Genomic DNA, 18,399 nt, shown 5'->3' with positions numbered 1-18,399 from the left:
AGTTTATCAAAGATTTTCTATTCTGAATTTTTTATTGAAATGTTTATTTGAAAGGCAGTTATGCAGGGCCAATATTGTAATGGAGCAAGTAAAGCCACTGCCTGTGACGCCAGCATTCCATATGAGTGCATTGTGTCCTGGAGGCTCCATTTCCAATCCAGCTCCCTGTTAATAACCTGGGAAAAGCAGCAGAAATTGGCTCAAGTGTTTGGGCCCCTGCCACCCTGGTGAGAGACCCCCCATGAATTTCCTGGCTCCTGGCTTCTGTGGCCCAGTGCTGGCCATTGTAGCTATCTAGGAAGATCTGACATGGAAGATCCCTCTCTCTCCCTCTCTCTCTAACTCTGACTTTCAAAATATATGAATGTATGTTTTTCTCTTTTTAAAAATTTATTTATTTGAAAGGCAGTTACAAAAAGAGAGTCAAAGAAATAGTCCATCTGCTGGCCCACTCCCCAAATGGCTGCAATGGCCTGTCTGGGCCAGAACAAAGCCAGGAGTCAGGAGTTTCTTCCAGGTTCCCAAGTGGATATAGGGTCCCAAGTACTTCAGCCAATCTCCACTGCCTTCCCAGTGTAGCAACAGGGAGCTGGATTGGAAGTAGAGCAGCTGGGACTCCAACCAGCGCCCATATGGGATACTGACAACACAGGCAGAGGCTCTACTTGCTATTTCACAGCTCCGCCCCAATAATAAATCTTGAAAGAAGGAAGGGGGAAAACAGATATGATTACAGAGGGTAGGGGAAAAATGAGAAAAAGATCTTCCACTGCTTATTCACTCCCCCAAATGGCTGCAATGGCATGAGTTGATCCAAGCTGAAGCCAGGAGCCCAGGCCTCCGTGTGGGTCTCCTGTATGGATGGCAGAGGCCCAAGCACTTAGCCATCTTCACTGCTTTTCCAGGGCCATTGTCAGAAAGCTGGATTGGAAGTTCCAATATAAGTCATTTATAAACTTATTTATACCTCATTTTGAGATATCCTTGTATTTTCTTCTTTTCAAAGTATTAATCAAATCCAGAAAATATTTTCTGCCATAATTGTATTCTCTCATCTCCAGAAATTCCACTTAGTCCTATTTTTTATATGTATCTTCTATTTTTCTCTTCATCATATTCAAATTTTTCTTTACATCCTTGAGGATACTTATGTTTGAAACAGCTATTATAACATCCTTGTTTGCTAATCCCATTATGTTTGTCATTTCTGAATCAGTTTATTGGCCAATTTTCCTTTTAATCCTATATCACAGTTTCCTGCTTCATTAGTTTTTATTTTGCCAAAAAATTAAGCTACTTGGATATCAGCTTGATCCTTTTTAAGCTACTTTATTTATTTGTTTGTTTGAAAAACAAGGACAAAGAGGAGATCTTCTTCTGGTTCATTCCCCAGATGATCACAACAGCCAGGCTGAAGCCAGGAGCCTAGAACTCCAGGTGGGTTTTCCACAAGGGAGGCAGAGACTCAAGTACTTGAGCTTCCCTCTGTTGATCCCCAGGTCCATTAGCAGAGTTGGAAGGAAGCAGAGTACCAGGACTTGAACTATGGGACTTTACTATGGGATGCAGATATCCCAAGAAGCAGTTTAACTCTGCACCACAACTCTTGGCCACTTTTAAGATTTTTTTGGACAAGTGTAGGGAGCCTTTATTCTAGAATTCATTTATCCTTATTACTAAGATGTGAAGCATGCCGGGTCTCCACCAACAGGCCCACGTATTAAACAAAATTTCCCCATCTGGTTGCTGGGTGCGTGAATGATTCCTTTCCAGCCCTGTGAGTTTGGAGAGCTGTTTGGCTTTCAGCTCCAGTAATTGTTCTTTACTCTGCAGTTGTTCTTTCCCCAAGTTGCATTAAGTTTGACCATACACAGGCACAGATTCATATTCGACCAAGACTCAAGGGACCCTTAAGGAGAATTCAGGAGCTCCTTGTTTGCAAAGCTCCTCATTGCCGAGTATTCTGCTGGCTAACTCTAGTTTCTCTGACTTTTCCAAACTCTAGCTCCTCAAGTAAGTGATATGACTGAACTGTTTGGATTCTGCTTCCTTGTGCCACAATTCTAAAACTGGGATGGGGAGCGAACATCGCAGCATAGCAGGTAAAAGCTGCCTTCTTCAAAGCCAGCGCCCCATATGGGCACCAGTTCAAATCCCAGCTGCTCCACTTCCAATCCAGCTCCCTGCTAATGACCTGGGAAAAGCAGCAGAGGATGGCCCAAGTGTGTGGGAGACCTGGAAGAAGCTCCTGGTTCCAGGTTTCAGCCTGGCCCAGTGCTGGCTGTTGCCTCCATCTTGGGAGTGAACCAGCAGATGGAAGATCTCTCTGTCTCTCCCTCTCTCTATATAACTACCTTTCAAATAAATAAATCTTTGAAAATAAAATAAAATTGAGATGAACATAGGGCTCACTCTGCTTATTTTCCTTTTTTCTGGGATCATAATCCTATTGTATCTATTGCCCAACTTCTAAAAACAGTTCATTAAAATACTGAATACAGTTCATTAAGATACCAATCTTCTCATTTATAGTGGATGAACAAGTAGCATAATAGTTATGCCTTCTCAGGAAAAAGTGGAAGTAATTTGTCATGTTAGGATTCACTGCCACTATAAATATGCATGCCTTTTATCTATTGTGAAAAATTCTTAGCTCATTGAATAATACCTTTTCCCCATTCTCTCTTCATGCAATACCTAATAATTGCTAGGCTTTGATTTAAAGAATATTTAGCCCCAACTGTGCCAGGCACTGTTCTAGGCACTTGGATGCTTCAATGAACAAAACAGATATTCTGCCCTAATGGAATTTACATTGCTGGCAGTCTATTCTCTTAATCCCATGTTCATATTTTCCATCTCTAGCTATATTCTTTGTCATTTCATCGGTTCTATTTCCATTTCATTCATTCTATCCTTAACTGAATCATAGCCTATTTAACCCATCATTTGATGCTTTCTTCTAAATTTTAAGCAATTATAGTGCAAGCACTTTTCTTTTAGAATATTGATGTGTTTTCCACATTAGGTGTCTAGTCTTGATAATTTACATAAATGTTGACATTTGATTATGATGAATTGCCTGCTTAAGCATTTTATGATTTTCTATTGTGATCTCATCCTTAATGGGATTTAGTTTTCCTTCAGGGAGTTTGTGAATCAGATTGTGGAAACATCACTGTACAATGATTTTGTGTTAGCTTTTACCTTGTGCCCTGGAGAGATCACCTGCCTAAGAATCAATTTTTATTTTATGCTGTTTGGAGATTTCTTTAGGGATTCCTGGACCATGTAGGAAATATAAACTTGAAGCTCAAACCTGCTTTAAATAAAGTTCAAGGGCTTCAAATCCTTAGGAAAATTTTGTTTATGCTTTCACTCATGTATACAGACCTTTTATAGATTCCAGCTTTATATGTCTGGGGGAAGGGGCTAAGAGATGCCAATAATTTGTTTCATTTAACCCACATATATATCAAAACCTAAGGCCTTTACTTAGAGATAGCAACTTTCTTGGGGTGACCAAAGAATCAGAATGTCTATAGGAGGCTTATGTTTAGTTTCCTCATGGTTATACTACTTGCAGACTGTAGTTTTTTAAAAAGATTTATTTGAAAGGCAGAGTTACAGAGAGAGAGGTCTTCCATCTGATGGTTCACTCCCCAATTGGCCGCAATGACCGGAGCTGTGCCAATCCGAAGCCAGGAGCCAGGAGCTTGTTCTGGGTCGCCCACTGGGTGCAGAGGCCCAAGAACTTGGGCCATCTTGTACTGCTTTCCCAGGCCATAGCAAAGAGCTGGATTAGAAGTGGAGCAGCTGGGACTCGAACCAGCGCCCATATGGGATGCTGGCACTGCAGGCGGCAACTTTACTCACTACGCCACAAGACTGGCCCCAACAGACTGCCTTATTTGGTAAGTTCAACTATGTCCTTAAATGCATTACACAGTATTTCTGGATATTTTGTGGGCCAAAATTTTTAAATCATCTTAGTCTTCAGTATTGAGTAACCAGAAGTCTCCAATCCATTGCCAAGATTTTAAGTTTTTTCATTTCTTTACTTATTTCTATTGGAAAGGCAGAATGAGAGAGAGAAGGTGGAGAGAGAGAGAGAGAGAGAGAGAGAGAGGGAGAGAGAAACAGATCTTATATCTATGGTACACTCCCCAAAGGCCTGCAATAGCAGGCATGAACCAGGCCAAAACCAGAAACTGCATGTGGTCTCCCACTTGGTTGGCAATGACCCATGTACTTGATCTGCCACTTGCTGCATCCTAGAGTGTGCATTGGCAGGAAGCTGGATGGGAAGCAGAGGCAAGACTCAATCCAGGCACTCCAGTATGGGATGCCAGAGTCCCAAATGGTGGCTTAACCTGCTATGCCACAATGTGGCCCTAGGATTTTTTTTTTTTTTTTTTTACATCACAAAATATTCTCATACCTAAAAGCAACTTCCTATTTCTCTGAAGTCCAGTGTTCTTAGCATGACCTGTGATGGCATGGCACCATCTCCCTACTCCTCTTTGCTCTCTACCACTCCTGTCATGTCAGATTCTCTCACTTCTTTGGGTCTTTACTGCCTCAAGGAGTTCTCAACCTCTACGTCTCTGCCTGCCTTCTTTCATTGCCTTAGTCAATGCCTATTCATATTTCAGCAAACAGTTTAAATACCACTTCCTCTGGAAGTTTTTCCTAAATTCTTGCTTGTCAGATTGTGTATTCCTTCCTATAAATACTCTGCTAGCACCATAGCCCCAGAAATTCCCTATAGACAGGGACCTAAAGAGGTCCTAAATCTTTTGAATGGAAGAAACACTGGTGTTGGGGCAGGCTATCAGGGGATAGGGAAGTACTTAGGAAACTTATCCTGAAGCTACATTTGCTTAGCAAGTATCGTGGTTTTTGTGTGTGTGTGTGTGTGTGTGTGTAAACTTGGTCCCACCAAGGTTAAGTTCTACCTTTCAGTGTATTGTTCTTGACACTAGTAAGCACTGTTCAGTGTTTAACTCTCCCGTGAAAAAGTAACTGAATTTTGATTATTTTGTGCCAACATGCAGTCTTAAGTTTCAGTAGCTCTTAGTCCCACTGCTGAGGTTGACTCTTAAACAAGGTATTTAACCTGATCCCAACACATCATCAACTTTCACGCCAATCTGACATTAATCCCTCACCTCTGAGTTCACTGATATTACATTTCTTCTTCGGGTTACATTCCCTCTCCAATAATAGGTTTTAGTATTAAAAGCAATCAATTCATCACATATATTCTTAAATATGAGATACTCAATTATGTGGTAAGAATCTGTAGTGAAAAGCAGAGAATGTAAAAGGAACTTGTTATAGCCTTAGTAACCAGATAACTCCTGTTGCAACAAACTAGGACAATGAAATGTAGCTGTGGTATTGCGCAATGTTTAAGAACACTGACTCTGCATCCAGAATCCCTGCATCTGACTTTCTGAGAAAATTATCTTTATCTCAGTATTTTCATTAAGTTGCTGTAACGATTCAATGAATCAACATATATAAAATAGTTATGAGGGTGCCTGACACAGCTACTAAATGCTTGGTCAGTGGTAGATTCCTGGGCTTGATAATTACCTGGTTATAGGGACCCATATAGCATATACAGTTTGACCATTCGATCATCTGCACTAAATTCTATCTGCTAGTTCATTCATATCCTCTTAGTACTAGCACAGATAAAATAATGTTCATATTATGTTACTTGAATAAAGTTCTAGGCAAAAAGCCCTTCTAATTTGTACATGTATAGCACTAGCTTAAATACATAGTGTTTCACTTTTATTTCATAGCTTCCTCACATACATTATTTAAATACATCTTTAGTATAACTTTAAGCAAAAAGGTATGTGTCTAATGAAAGAACACACTCAGGATGAGGACTAAGACTACACCTAGTGTCTCATCCTTAAAGGGTGTTGGGAAGTAGAATTTGTACAAGAAAATACATGGAATAGAATAAAAACAACAACAACACAACAGAGAGGTGTCCAAAATTTATTTCCTTTTGGTATTCATAGAAAATATGGAAAAATTTGGCCTGGTTGGAGACTGTCAAGTGGACTCCTACAGCTGCACAATCATACCCAAGGGATTTTTATCTTTAGCATCTTAGAAGTTGGCATCTAACATCACCATGGAAAGTTTCATCCTGTTCAATATTTTCATCCATAACATAGAGATGAGAAAAGATAGCTTTATAGCTTATAAATAAATGTATAATCTATAAATGAAAAACCTAGAAGAAACAGACAACAGTGATTGTTGGAACTTTCGAATATAAAAAACTTCATGGGTCAATACAACAGAAAGAATATCCTATAAAATCAAGCCCACATCTCCTTTGTGACCCAACAGTTCCACATTTAGGTATTTACACAAGAGGAACAGCAGCATGTGTCTACAAACAGACCTATACAAAAATGTTTACAGCAGCTTTACTGTTAAAACCATAATGTGGAAACTACCCAAATAACCACTACAGTTGAATGGAGAAACAAATTGTGAAACATTCCAACAACAGAATATTAATACATACTACAGCGTGGATGAAGCAGACCCAAGAATACAAGAAATTAAAGAACAGAAAAAGATCTATGGTGATAGCAATCAAAAGTGGTTGTCTTGAGATGGTGGGAGGGGAATTGGCTGGAAATGGGCACCAGGAAACTTTATTTGGGTGATGGAAATGTGTCTTCTTTGGGTAGTGATTGCACTGATGTATATAACAGTCACAAGCAATCAAGACACCTCAGAAGGAAGCTGGATTAGAGGGATCAGTGCTGTGGCATAGCAGGTTAATCTGCCATCTGCATCCGTTATGGGCACTGATTCAATTCCCAGCTGCTCCACTTCCAATCCAGCTCCCTGCTAATGTGCCTGGGAAAGCAGCAGAAATTGTCCAGGTGCTTGGGTCCCCGTACTCACATGCAAAACCCAGAAGCTCCTGGCTCTTGACTTCGATCTGGACCAGCTTCTGTCACTGCAGCCAAGTGGAGAGTGAACCAGCAGATGACTCCCCCCCACCCCCCGTAACTCTTGCCTTTCAAATGAAATAAATAAATCTTACCCAAAAACAAACAAACAAAATAAAACAAAACAGAGCAGCTGGGACTGCAAGCAAAGGCTAATCTCACTGCACCACAATGCTGGCCCCAACCAACAATTCTTAAACCAGCGTTCATTAGTGAACTTTAAAAGGATTCAAGACCCAAGGGAACTGATTTGCAGAAAGTTTACACGTGTATGTGTGAACATGTGCATTATTTTGAGCAGACCCTTAGCCTCCAACAAGGCCCCCAAGAGATTTCTTTTAGAGAACTTCACACCTAGATAAACTGAAACTGCTTTCAACTCAGTTCATAAAATGTCATACACACTTACCAATTACACTAGTTCTTTCTTATCTTTTTCAACTCTTGACCCTACCACAGGTGTTGAACTTCCCAGTAAGAGTGAACAGGAAGCTTGAGTTTTGTTTTCTTTGCTTTTCTGGTTTTTTTTTTAATTATTTTTAATAAATACAAAGAAAATCTCCAGCTTTGTCACTGTTAGCTTCATATTTCCACAGTGTTCTCATAAGAAAACCAAGGCATAAATATACACATTATGGTAAAGGGGACTTTTCATGACACAGCTGTCCTCTTACCTCCTTTTAGCATCTTCTGGTTATTTTCTTGAAGGTCTTCCTCCAAGCCTATTGGAAACCTACTTGCTCTTTATTTTTTCCTCTTTAAATCCATTTCCATCTCTTTACCTAAGACATTTCTGGTTTTGCCCTGTCAATCTTCATTATAACTTAGACTGGTAGCACCAATGGACCCAAAGGAGAAAGTAAATAACCCCAAGAGCCTTCAGATTCAAATAGAGGCACTGACGTCAGTCCCTGCCACCAGTTTTCCACACCCCCCCAAACACTCCCTGCACACACACACACACACACACCTTTTTCAACCAGAAAAGGCTGTGATGCTCAATAGTTGGGCTCCTGCCACCTGAGTGGGAGACCTAGATTGGTAATTTTTTTTTTTTTGCTTGTTTTAAAGATTTATTTATTTACTTGAAAGGCATAGTTACAAAGTCTTTCACCCGCTGCTTCACTTCCCAAATGGCTGCAATGGCCAGACTGTGGAACCAGAAAGCTGAATTGGAAGTGCAGCAGCCAGGACTCGAAGTGGCGCCTATATGAGAAGCTGGTGCCACAGCCAGATATTTAACCTACTAGGCCACAGCACTGGTTCCTGTTTTTACTTTTTTGAAAGGCAGAGTTACAGAGAGAGGGAGAGATGGAGATCTTCCATCCACTGGTTCACTCCCACAATGGCCACAATGGTCAGGGGTGGACCAGCAAGAAACCAGGAGCTTCATACAGGTCTCCCACATAGATACAGGGAATCAAGCACTTAGGCTATCTTCCACTGCTTCTCAGGCACATTAGCAGGGAGCTGGAGTGGAAATGAAGCAGCCAAGACTCAAATCAGAGCCCATACAGGATGCTGGTATTGCAAGTGCCAGTATAACCCACTGTGCCACAGCGTTAGCCTCTGGATTGGGTTCTTGGCTCCAGCTTTAGTTCAGCCCAATCTAGTCAGCTGTTGTTGACAATTGAGGAATAAACTGGTAGATGGGAGACTACCCTCTCTCTCTCAAATAAATAAAAATAATTTATATAGCGTTTTTTTGAAAGATTTATTAAGACAGAGCGATATGCAGAGAGCAAGAACGATAGAGTGAGTGAAAGAGAGTAAGGGAGAGAGAGATCCTCCATCCACTGGTTCATTCCCCAAATGGCTGCAATGGCTGGGCTAATCCAGGCTGAAGCCAGGAGCACAGAATTCCGTCTGGGTCTCTCACATGGGTGACAGGGGCCCAAGTACTTGGGCTATCTTTTTTCCCAGGCACATTAGCAGAGAGCTGGATCAGAAGTGAAGAAGTCTGAGCTCTAACCAGCACCCCTTTGCAATGCCTACATCACAAATGGTGGCTGATCCCACTGTGCCACAATGCCCACCCCTATTGAGAGATTCTTCACTACAGATATATGGGATTACCCTGCCCCAGGAAGGGAGGTCGGCAATGGTGCAGAGCTGCTGGTGACTGGAGAGCCAATCACATTCTGGGACTTTGTATTAGAAAGCTCATTTTCCACAGGGATAAGGAAGCCACATTCTCCAATGTTCATTTTATCAGTAATTCTGCTGATATTTTGGCCAAAATATGCCAAATGTTTTACAATATGTTTACGACTTCTTAGTTGGTTCAGTTTTCAAGAGGGAAGAGCAATCCTTTCTGTGGGGGTCTTTCATACCCCAATGGGATATGATACTTTCCCACAGGAAGCATTTTGAGTGACATTAGAAGCTCACATGGGAGATAATTAAAAATTAGCTGTTTTTTTTTTTTATCTATTTCACAGATACAAAGTAAAAATATTGTAAAAGACCTTTTAACTTGTAAGCCAATAACAATCTTTTTTGATGAATCTTTTTTATTGTCTAGTGACAATGGGCAAGACATAGTGGATGACTCAAAAGACAAGAGTTCAGTACCTTTCCCCTTGAAAATCTCTCATTGATGAGCTGTGGATTTATGATGCTTCCCACAAATATAATTCTAAATGTCTTCAACAACATGCTGAAGAGCTAAGGATTAAGGGTATACAGTGAGTACTCATCACCCAAATCACGTTTGTGCTGCTCAGTTGGCTGGAAGAAGAAAACACACCAACAGACTGGGAGCTTTTTAAAATATAATTTAAAACTATTTTGTACCAGTACAATATATTAATTTTACAAATGTAAAATTTTATCAGCTGTTAAAGCATTTGCAAAACCACACATTCTACTTCAGCTTTATTGCACAATATCTATAAGAAAATATTAATTTTTAAATTAGAAAACATAAAAATGCTTTCAATATAGAAGAGACAATCTCATTTTAAAGACAATACTCTATAAGAATGTCTACCAAGAAAATAACAAACTTTCACAGGATACCAAGCTGGACAGATGCTTTGGCAGATCTGATACAAAGCACTGTTAAAACCAGTCCAAAATAACTTAATCCAAACTGTATCATCATTCTTCATAGAAATCTAGACACCACTGAAGGTAGTTTCTTATACTTAAAAAAGATGAGGCATTTTTCCATGTGAGCATTCTGAATATCTCATTTGTATCAAAAACAACACTTTCAACTTAATAGCCATTTGCAGGGTTTTTCCCTTCACACAGACTATCACTGGCAATGGTTTTTAACGACTGTTACTGATCATTTTAATTTATTTATGCTGATAGAAAAATCAAGATAAACACACTTTTAAAATTCCATCCTTTACAAAAAACGAGTTTATAAATTTGCATCATAAAAATTAGTGTCGAGACCACCAGGATGGCCTTCATTTCTATGGTTGTATATTAGTTGATTTCCCCAGACTTGGGATGGCAGAAGTCCCACTTTTCTTTGTAGTGTAATTAGGAAATAAATCGAAGACAGTTTAATAAGGTTGGTTGTATAATGGATTTTAGTGGGATGTGACCTTGGACCTATACAGCAATATAGGTATTAAAATACTGACAGAAAACCTTGGTTGGAATTTAATTCACCACTGACAACAAACAAAATCGGGAGATGAAAAATGAAAAATCCTCATGTATACTTTATAAACGGTGTTGTGTATCCCAAATAAATAAATCCTTATTTTAGAAAAGGATTCACCATATTGATATATGTGTAAACTATAAACTTTTTTCCTATTAAAATACGTGGATTAAATCTTAAGTGTTTTCAAATTTACGCCTTTGTGGCCTGGGAAATTACCTTTTGGAACTTATGGCCTGCATAAGCAAAGTCAAATGCTATATTAAACATTTATGTAGAGAAAACAATTATTAAAATAGTGGTTATGAACTCACAAGTTTGTTGTAGGTAGACAGAATTATCAAAACTCCAGATGCTTATAAAACGTTGCATTATTTAAAATTTCTTCCTTAGAAATCAAAGCAGTTGCTTTTGTGGAGCTGCATTTTCAGAACTGCTCAAAGCACCTCATTTAGATGAGTGTTTTAAAAATATATATATATATATATATATAAAGTCTACAACGAGACTTCAAATGTATTTCACCTTTTATGGGTTTTTTAAAATCACGTATCCCTTCCTTATAGTCCTTCAGAATAAAATAAAAATAAATTCTCACATTCCATTAGAAAAACATGGAAACATTCATGGTCTGAAATTTTCTAGAATCCCCCAAATCTTGAGATAATGTGCAATTTCCTCACATACAGGTTTTGAGGAAACCCCTGACCATTTATCTTGTAATAGTTGTCTAATGGACATGCCATAGAAAATTTACATTAATAGTACTAAATAGATTAAAATCTATTCCATAAAATAAAAATGTTCTATGTCAATTTATATACATATCTGAAAAGCTAAAAGGAGGTTTTTTGTTTGTTTTTCAAAAGTGCTAATTATTACAAGTCTCTTCGACATATTTTGTCCAATTCTTTGTACAACTAAACCACCTTGCATTAGGCACACTGCTTGATGAATCTCTAAGCAGCAGGGGGGGGAACATCACTTGTCAATTAATCCAGCCTCCTTAATTTTACTGAAGAAGAATTTCTCCAGGATATTGGCACATTTGTAGTATTCACTCTCAGGGGGGTTGTACTCTTTGCAATTGGTAAAGACTCGTTGTAAGTCTGCCATGAATAATTTCTTAGATACGTAGTACCTATTCTTGAGGCGTTCACTCATGGTTTTCAGATCTGCACAGAGAAAAAATATATTAGCAATCTTCAACTGTTAAATACTAGCTGATGAAATTGAGACTGGGGAAAACATCTAGGTTGGCTAGTTTAAATTTTTATCATTCCAATGCTTTTGTTTAGAGAAATCCTTATGATAAAAGAAAACAGTTCACAAATCTTAAGATTCATTCTTTTGTTAGGGTTTCTTTTTCTTCTTTTTTCTTGCCTTTTTTTTTTTTTTGTAAAATCACAGCTATTTTAACATTAAAGAGACCATTATTAGTCATCTAGTCCAACCCGCTATTCAGCACAAGGAAGCTAAGTAGATTAGCAAAGATAAGTATGATGAACTGACTGCTCTTAGCTATTCATTCAGAATTATACAAAGGGCTCCATCTACATGGAGTAGAGCAGGTGGGGCATTTGTATTGAGATATTTAATTACTTAAAACAATCAGGTTGAGTTTGCTTCACTAAATTCACGTTGTTTTGGTGTACAGACAGAACTAAAATAGAAAAACTGATCATAAAGACATCTACAAATACACCAGCAACCCTACACATAAAATGTTTCAAATGATTTTTTTTCATACTCTTATTAGTGAAATAAGGTCTATTCCCTAGAGCAAGTAAGCTTTGTATGACTATTATAAAAATATTTTCTCAATATGTCTACTTGCTTTAAGTGGTATCAGTTTACAAGTGAGAACAGTACTTCACCTAAACAAAACTAGAATGGATTTCCTCAATCTGCACTCTCAGAATCAATTTTTTAAAATTTTATACAGATTAGAAGATTGTAATATTTGTCTTTATGGGTCTCCAGCTGTCCTAAAGTCTCATTCTGTCATGAAGAATTAACAATGGTATCATCTATGCCTGGAGATATAAGTTAAAATAGCTAAAGAAATACTTTTCACCATCAATACCTCCAATTTTCCCTGTATTATTAAATTTTCCAGAAGAAAATTAGTTTACAATCAAATCTATTGGAAATTATCATTTAATATGAAAGCGTATGAGCAATATTACTAAATTGTGAATAAATTCATTTGCATCAAAATCTCAAATCCATGAAAAAACACAAAAGAAAAAAAACCACAAAATATCTGCATCTGCAGATATGTGTTAACTAACGTATCTCTAAGTTCAGCTTTCCAGTTTCTCTTTCTTCTCTGAATGGAACAGGGTGGAACAGAAAAACATCTAAAAGTGCTAAGATACACAAAGACTCAGAAAACTCCCCAGTAAATGTCTCATGCAAGTGTGACTACACAAATCAAGACGTTCTCTAAGGAAGAAAGAACAATGAAATGTGCCTCTGTAGGTAAAATTAGATGTTTTCATTCTTTCTAACTAAATGCCTACCACTTAAGATATACTGGCCAATATATTTACTAATATTTTAGAAGGAAGAGACTTGTAAACAAAAGTGGGGGAGAAAGAGAAAAGAAAAGCAAGGGGAAAAAGAATGAAAGCTGACACAAAAATGTTGGTCCAAATGCTTTTCAAACATTTTTTTTTTTTTGGAGGGCAAGGTTAAGAAGAGGTGGGGAGGGGGCGGTACTGTGGTGTAGTGGGTAAAGCTGCCGCCTGCAGTGCCGGCATCCCATATGGGCGCTGGTTTGAGTCCTGGCTGCTCCACTTCTGATCCAGCTCTCTGCTATGGCCTGGGAAAGCAGCAGAAGATGGCCCAAGTCCTTGGGCCCCTGCACCTGTGTGGGAGACCAGAGGAGACTCCTGGCTCCTGGCTTTGGATCAGCGCAACTCTGGCCGTTGCAGCCAATTGGGGAGTGAACCAGCAGATGGAAGACCCTTCTCTCTCTCTCTCGCTCTCTCTCTCTCTCTCTCTGCCTGTCCTTCTCTCTCTGTGTAACTCTGCCTTTCAAATAAATAAATCTTTCAAAAAAAAAAAGAGGTGGGGAGAACCTACAGTGTAACACAAACAAAGCAAAATAATTGAAGTTGAATTTTTCTGAATAATTATAATCCATTTTGAATACTCCCTTTCTATATTTCCTTTATATTTTAAAGCTATAGATAACTTCCTTCTTCCTCTAGCCTTCTTAGAGTCTTTCAATAGACCAAATGGCAAGTGTAAAAAAGGTGACATGGGCCAAGCGTTTACCCTAACAGCTGCAATATCCACATCCCACCTTGGTGTACCTAAAATCAGATACCCAGCTTTTGGGCTCCTTACTCCAGCTCCCTGCTAATGCAGACCCTGGGAGGCAGTGTGATAGCCTAAGTGATAGGGTTCCTGCCACTCACATGGGAGACCTAGATTCACTTTCCAGCTCCCAGGCTGCTGGGCCCAAGGCTGTTGCAGGCATCTGGAGAGTGCATCGGTGAATGAACATACGCCCCCTGTCTTTCAAGTAATTTTTAATGTTTTTAAAAAGAAGGTAACTAAGATTTGTGGTACCAAATACGGAGACACCAATTAAACTATTCTGTTTGCATTCTCCCTGTCACCCAGCTTGTCACCCACCAATTTTCGGTAAACAGCAATCCCTAGTGGCTAGGAAGTCATGCATGAGCCAGACCACTGAGACAGTATCTTGTGTGTGACTCCCTATGTGAAGCAATTTCAATCCCATCCACATGAAAGAAGAATTTTTTAGAACATGGAGGAAAGAGATACAAATTTTAAAATTCAAGAAAGCAATAATGGGAAAAGGCAAAATTATTGATCTGTCTTGTCTTCAAAGACTACACATTATATTCAGCTCCTAAAGTCATTCAAAAAAAATTTACTGCTCTACTAAAGAGCAATGACTGCTTTAATTAATTCTGTTATAGCACTCACCTCAACCTATCACCATTCTTGCTCAATGCAGTCAATTTTTTCCCTAACAAACACTCAGCTATGCATACAAGTGGTATCTCATTAGAGAAGTCACACACTTTGAAGGCTAAACCAAGCAAGAAACTTGGAGAAAACAGGCTGTGAGTAGGCTCTACAGATGAGATCTGAGAGCCCTACCACCCCAGGCCTTCAGAGTGACACAGAAAGACTGAAGGGGAATTACTCTCCCCAATTCATCCAACTTCCTATGAGGGTTTCACAAAAGAAGCTGAAATGGTCCAAAGAAGGAAAATGCAAAAAATCATTAACTTAAGGTTAGGAATAGACAGGAAGAGTTTGACCATCTTTTTCCACATAATGGAAAATATTAATTTCCAAGTCACGTTTCCATTCAGAATTCTAGACTGAGTCAACTGTCTCTTTAGTTTTCTTACTCTGAAATATATGGCAGCAAGGCTGAGAGCAGAGGGAATGAGTGGCATGTAGATATATGTCCACTTTAAAGAACTATAAGAGGTCTTTAAAAATTCATGCAAAGTACATATTATGAAAAAAGCTATTTCATAATTCAAAAACGTTTGCACCAATATATAAAGTTTTCTTTTAATTCTATTTTCCATGAGCTTGCTGGAGTATTTTGTATATATAACATTCTTGTGAAAATTAATTCCATGAGAACACCCATAAATAACTTCCAGTTGTAAGAGCTAATGGATCCCTTTCATTCTTCTTTTCACATTTAACATCTGGACTAGATTATAAGTAAAAATGGGAAAGAAGACTGACTCTTTCCAAAAAATGGCCACACAACTGATTAAAAAGAAAGTATTTCAGCTAGTTTTCATCTGTAAATTGCCAAGTTGGTTTACTTTGGGAGTTCTCATTGATTCAATTAATCATTCCTTTTAGTGTGGTATAGGTACAGTGGCAAATTACATAATTCCACAATTTAAAAAAAAATTGTTTATTTGACAGGAAGAGTTATACACACACACACACACAAAGAAAGAGAGAGAAAGAGAGAGAGAGAGAGAGAGAGAGAGGGAGAGAGGGAGGGAAAGACAGAGAGAAAGGTCTTACATCCACTGGTTCACTCCCCAAATGGCCACAATGGCAGGGGGCTAGGTCAGGCCAAAGCCAGGAGCCTGGAACTCTATGAGGACTTCCATATGGGTGCTTCCACTGCTTTCCCAGGCACATTAGCAGGGAGCTGAATCAGAAGTGCAGCAGCTGAGACTTGAACCAGTGCCCATATGGGATACCGGCTTTGCAGATGGTGGCTTAACCTGCTGTGCCACATCGACAGTCCCATAATTCTACATTGGTGTAAGCATCTTGTTTGCTTTGGATGTGAGACAAAGCTTAAAATAAAGATTGTATGTACAGTGATACTAACAGGATTAATCAAGAGCATGGAAAATCAACACTTCCATCAACTAGAATTTCTCCCTCTGAAACTACAGCAGCCCAGCAGCTTAATATAACATCTCTCATATTACCAGAGAAAAGTCTTAAGAGGGATAATCATTTATGCCAGACTCAAAACATATCAAGAGGACAGCCTGATATTTTTTCATTTGCAACAGATATAAGCAAGGTTATGTCGAAATACCCAATTTCCATCTCTCACGCTATTTGTGGCTCACCACCCGGACTTTCAGTGTCTAGTGGTACTACGTGTAGGCTCTACAAGATGGCTGCGAACATCTCTCCTGAGCCCCATGCCCCACTCCTCCTTTGTTGTCCCATTCTGCTCTGGCACCACTGCCCCTCCAATGGTCCATGGGTCCCCCAACCCATCAGACACTTCCCATCCTACATCGAAGGAGTACAAACGAACCTCAGCAAACATTGTCCCCCACACCACCACCCACGGAGTTTTAAATCTATCCTTAGAAAACATTAATGGCATTACCCATGGGAAACCTTATAACTTCATAATATCCCGGAGCTTCCGTTCTCTTCACTGGTTCCATGAAGGGCCAAGCGCTTTGATGGCTCTTGGGTAAAGAAAAAAGTAAGGTCTCTAATATGGAAATTCCATGTGGGAGATCATTTCAAAATGTTTGCAGGAGACGAACAAAGGGAACACGCACCTTCACCTGCTGAAGGATGCTCTTCAGCGTGCTGTAAAGCTGGTCAGGGTCTTTGGGCTCCTTACTTGAAAAGAGTAAATACAAGGGACAATTAGTTTTGTGCTCTCTTGCCAGCTGATTACTATTTAGTTTATTCTTACGCAAATCTAATGTTGGAACCATTCTAAATTTTTTACAAAAAGTGAAACTCACTAAACATTAGATTAGTGATGACAAGGGGTTTGCCCTTTTTCTCTCAGTTGCTGAGAGGAAAAAAAAAAAAAATCACACACCCTCTGGCACATACTTACCTTTTCTCCTTTCCACTTGGTTTCCAGCCTGTCTCTCCTATACATCAACAAAATTAAACACACAATGAGAACTGCTTTTAATCAAGAGAATAACATAGTTAATACATGTCAAAAACACAATAAATCAAAGCCATGCCTTAATAAAATTCTTTCTGAGGAAAGAGTGCAATTCCTTTTACAGCCAACAACACAAAACCTTACGATTCTGTTGATGCTGCCCCATGTGCTAGTGTTTTGTAAAGCAAGAACTGTATAAAGTCATAAAAAATAATCCAGTCCTGTCAGCATATGTATTTTTTTAAACTGTAAGTCAAATCTTTTTTTGCTTATCACCATGTGAAAGAGTTAGGTCAGAACAAACTCTCTTCTGGTTCGTTTTATTTGGCCAATGCCTTGCTTGTTATATGAGATGGTTTAGCCTAGCAGATAGAAAAACCAGCCTGAAGTCCAAAAGATCTGGATTTGATTTTCTGCTCTCTCCTGAAAAGTTAATTTACCCTAAGTAAGTAACTTCACTTCTTGCCTTTCAGTCAATTTATAGAAAAAACTAAAAATTAGGTGATGTAGGCCGGCGCCGCAGCTCACTAGGCTAATCCTCCGGCACCCCGGGTTCTAGTCCCGGTTGGGGAGCCGGATTCTGTCCCAGTTGCTCCTCTTCCAGTCCAGCTCTCTGCTGTGGAGGAGGGCAGTGGAGGATGGCCCAAGTGCTTGGGGCCCTGCACCTGCATGGGAGACCAGGAGAAGCACCTGGCTCCTGGCTTCGGCTTGGTGCAGTGCCGGCCGTAGTGGCCATTTGGGGGTGAACCAATGGAAGGAAGACCTTTCTCTCTGTCTCTCTCACTGTCTAACTCTGCCTGTCCAAAAAAAAAAAAAAAAAAAATTAGGTGATGTTATTTATGCCTTCTGAGACAGCCAATGTATGTGAAAAAAATTAGGTGAGAATGTATGACATAGGTAACCATTATTGATATCATCACTATTATGTCATTAATAGCGATAATAAAGGGAAGCAGAATTTCTGGGTTCACCAATAAAAGGTCACATATAGGCTAAATATAATGAAATAATATACCTTGCCCAAATAATATCTTATATTTTCTGGAGAATTTTAGTTTCATTTTGTTCACATAATTAAGTTTTCAGTATACCAGAAGAACATGAATTATACCAATACAATGCTGGGTGATCCTCAATAACTTAATCTATAAAAAGAGCTATTATGTACAGTTTAACGAAATTCAAGAAATCTCGAACATACAGACAGGAACACTTCAGAAAATGACTTTAACACAGGGAACTTGAAATAAATGATTACTCTATCACACTTGGCAAATAATCTTTTCTGGAAGTTTGGGGAAAACTAATCTAGCAAACCACAGACCTGTGTAGGTTGCAATCATCATGGCAATGAGACATGGTGCAAA

General features: G+C 39.0%; 1 protein-coding gene across 1 annotated transcript in view; it reads right to left on the bottom strand.

Annotated features, from left to right (window-relative positions):
* Positions 1 to 6,021: 6,021 nt before the first annotated feature.
* Positions 6,022 to 18,399, bottom strand: part of KAT2B (lysine acetyltransferase 2B) — a 126,017-nt gene continuing 113,639 nt past the window's right edge. The window contains exons 15-18 of the mRNA XM_062215193.1: positions 16,976 to 17,012; positions 16,686 to 16,749; positions 16,505 to 16,589; positions 6,022 to 11,798 (exon numbers count right to left, since the gene is read on the bottom strand). Of these exons, the coding sequence (XP_062071177.1) occupies positions 11,605 to 11,798; positions 16,505 to 16,589; positions 16,686 to 16,749; positions 16,976 to 17,012 (380 nt within the window). The 3' untranslated portion in view covers positions 6,022 to 11,604. The remainder of the gene's footprint in view (positions 11,799 to 16,504; positions 16,590 to 16,685; positions 16,750 to 16,975; positions 17,013 to 18,399) is intronic.

This window comes from Lepus europaeus, chromosome 2 (assembly GCF_033115175.1).
Source record: "Lepus europaeus isolate LE1 chromosome 2, mLepTim1.pri, whole genome shotgun sequence".
Lineage (NCBI taxonomy): Eukaryota > Metazoa > Chordata > Mammalia > Lagomorpha > Leporidae > Lepus > Lepus europaeus.
Note: the sequence above shows the minus strand (reverse complement) of the source record. Positions and strands in the feature narration are given on the sequence as shown.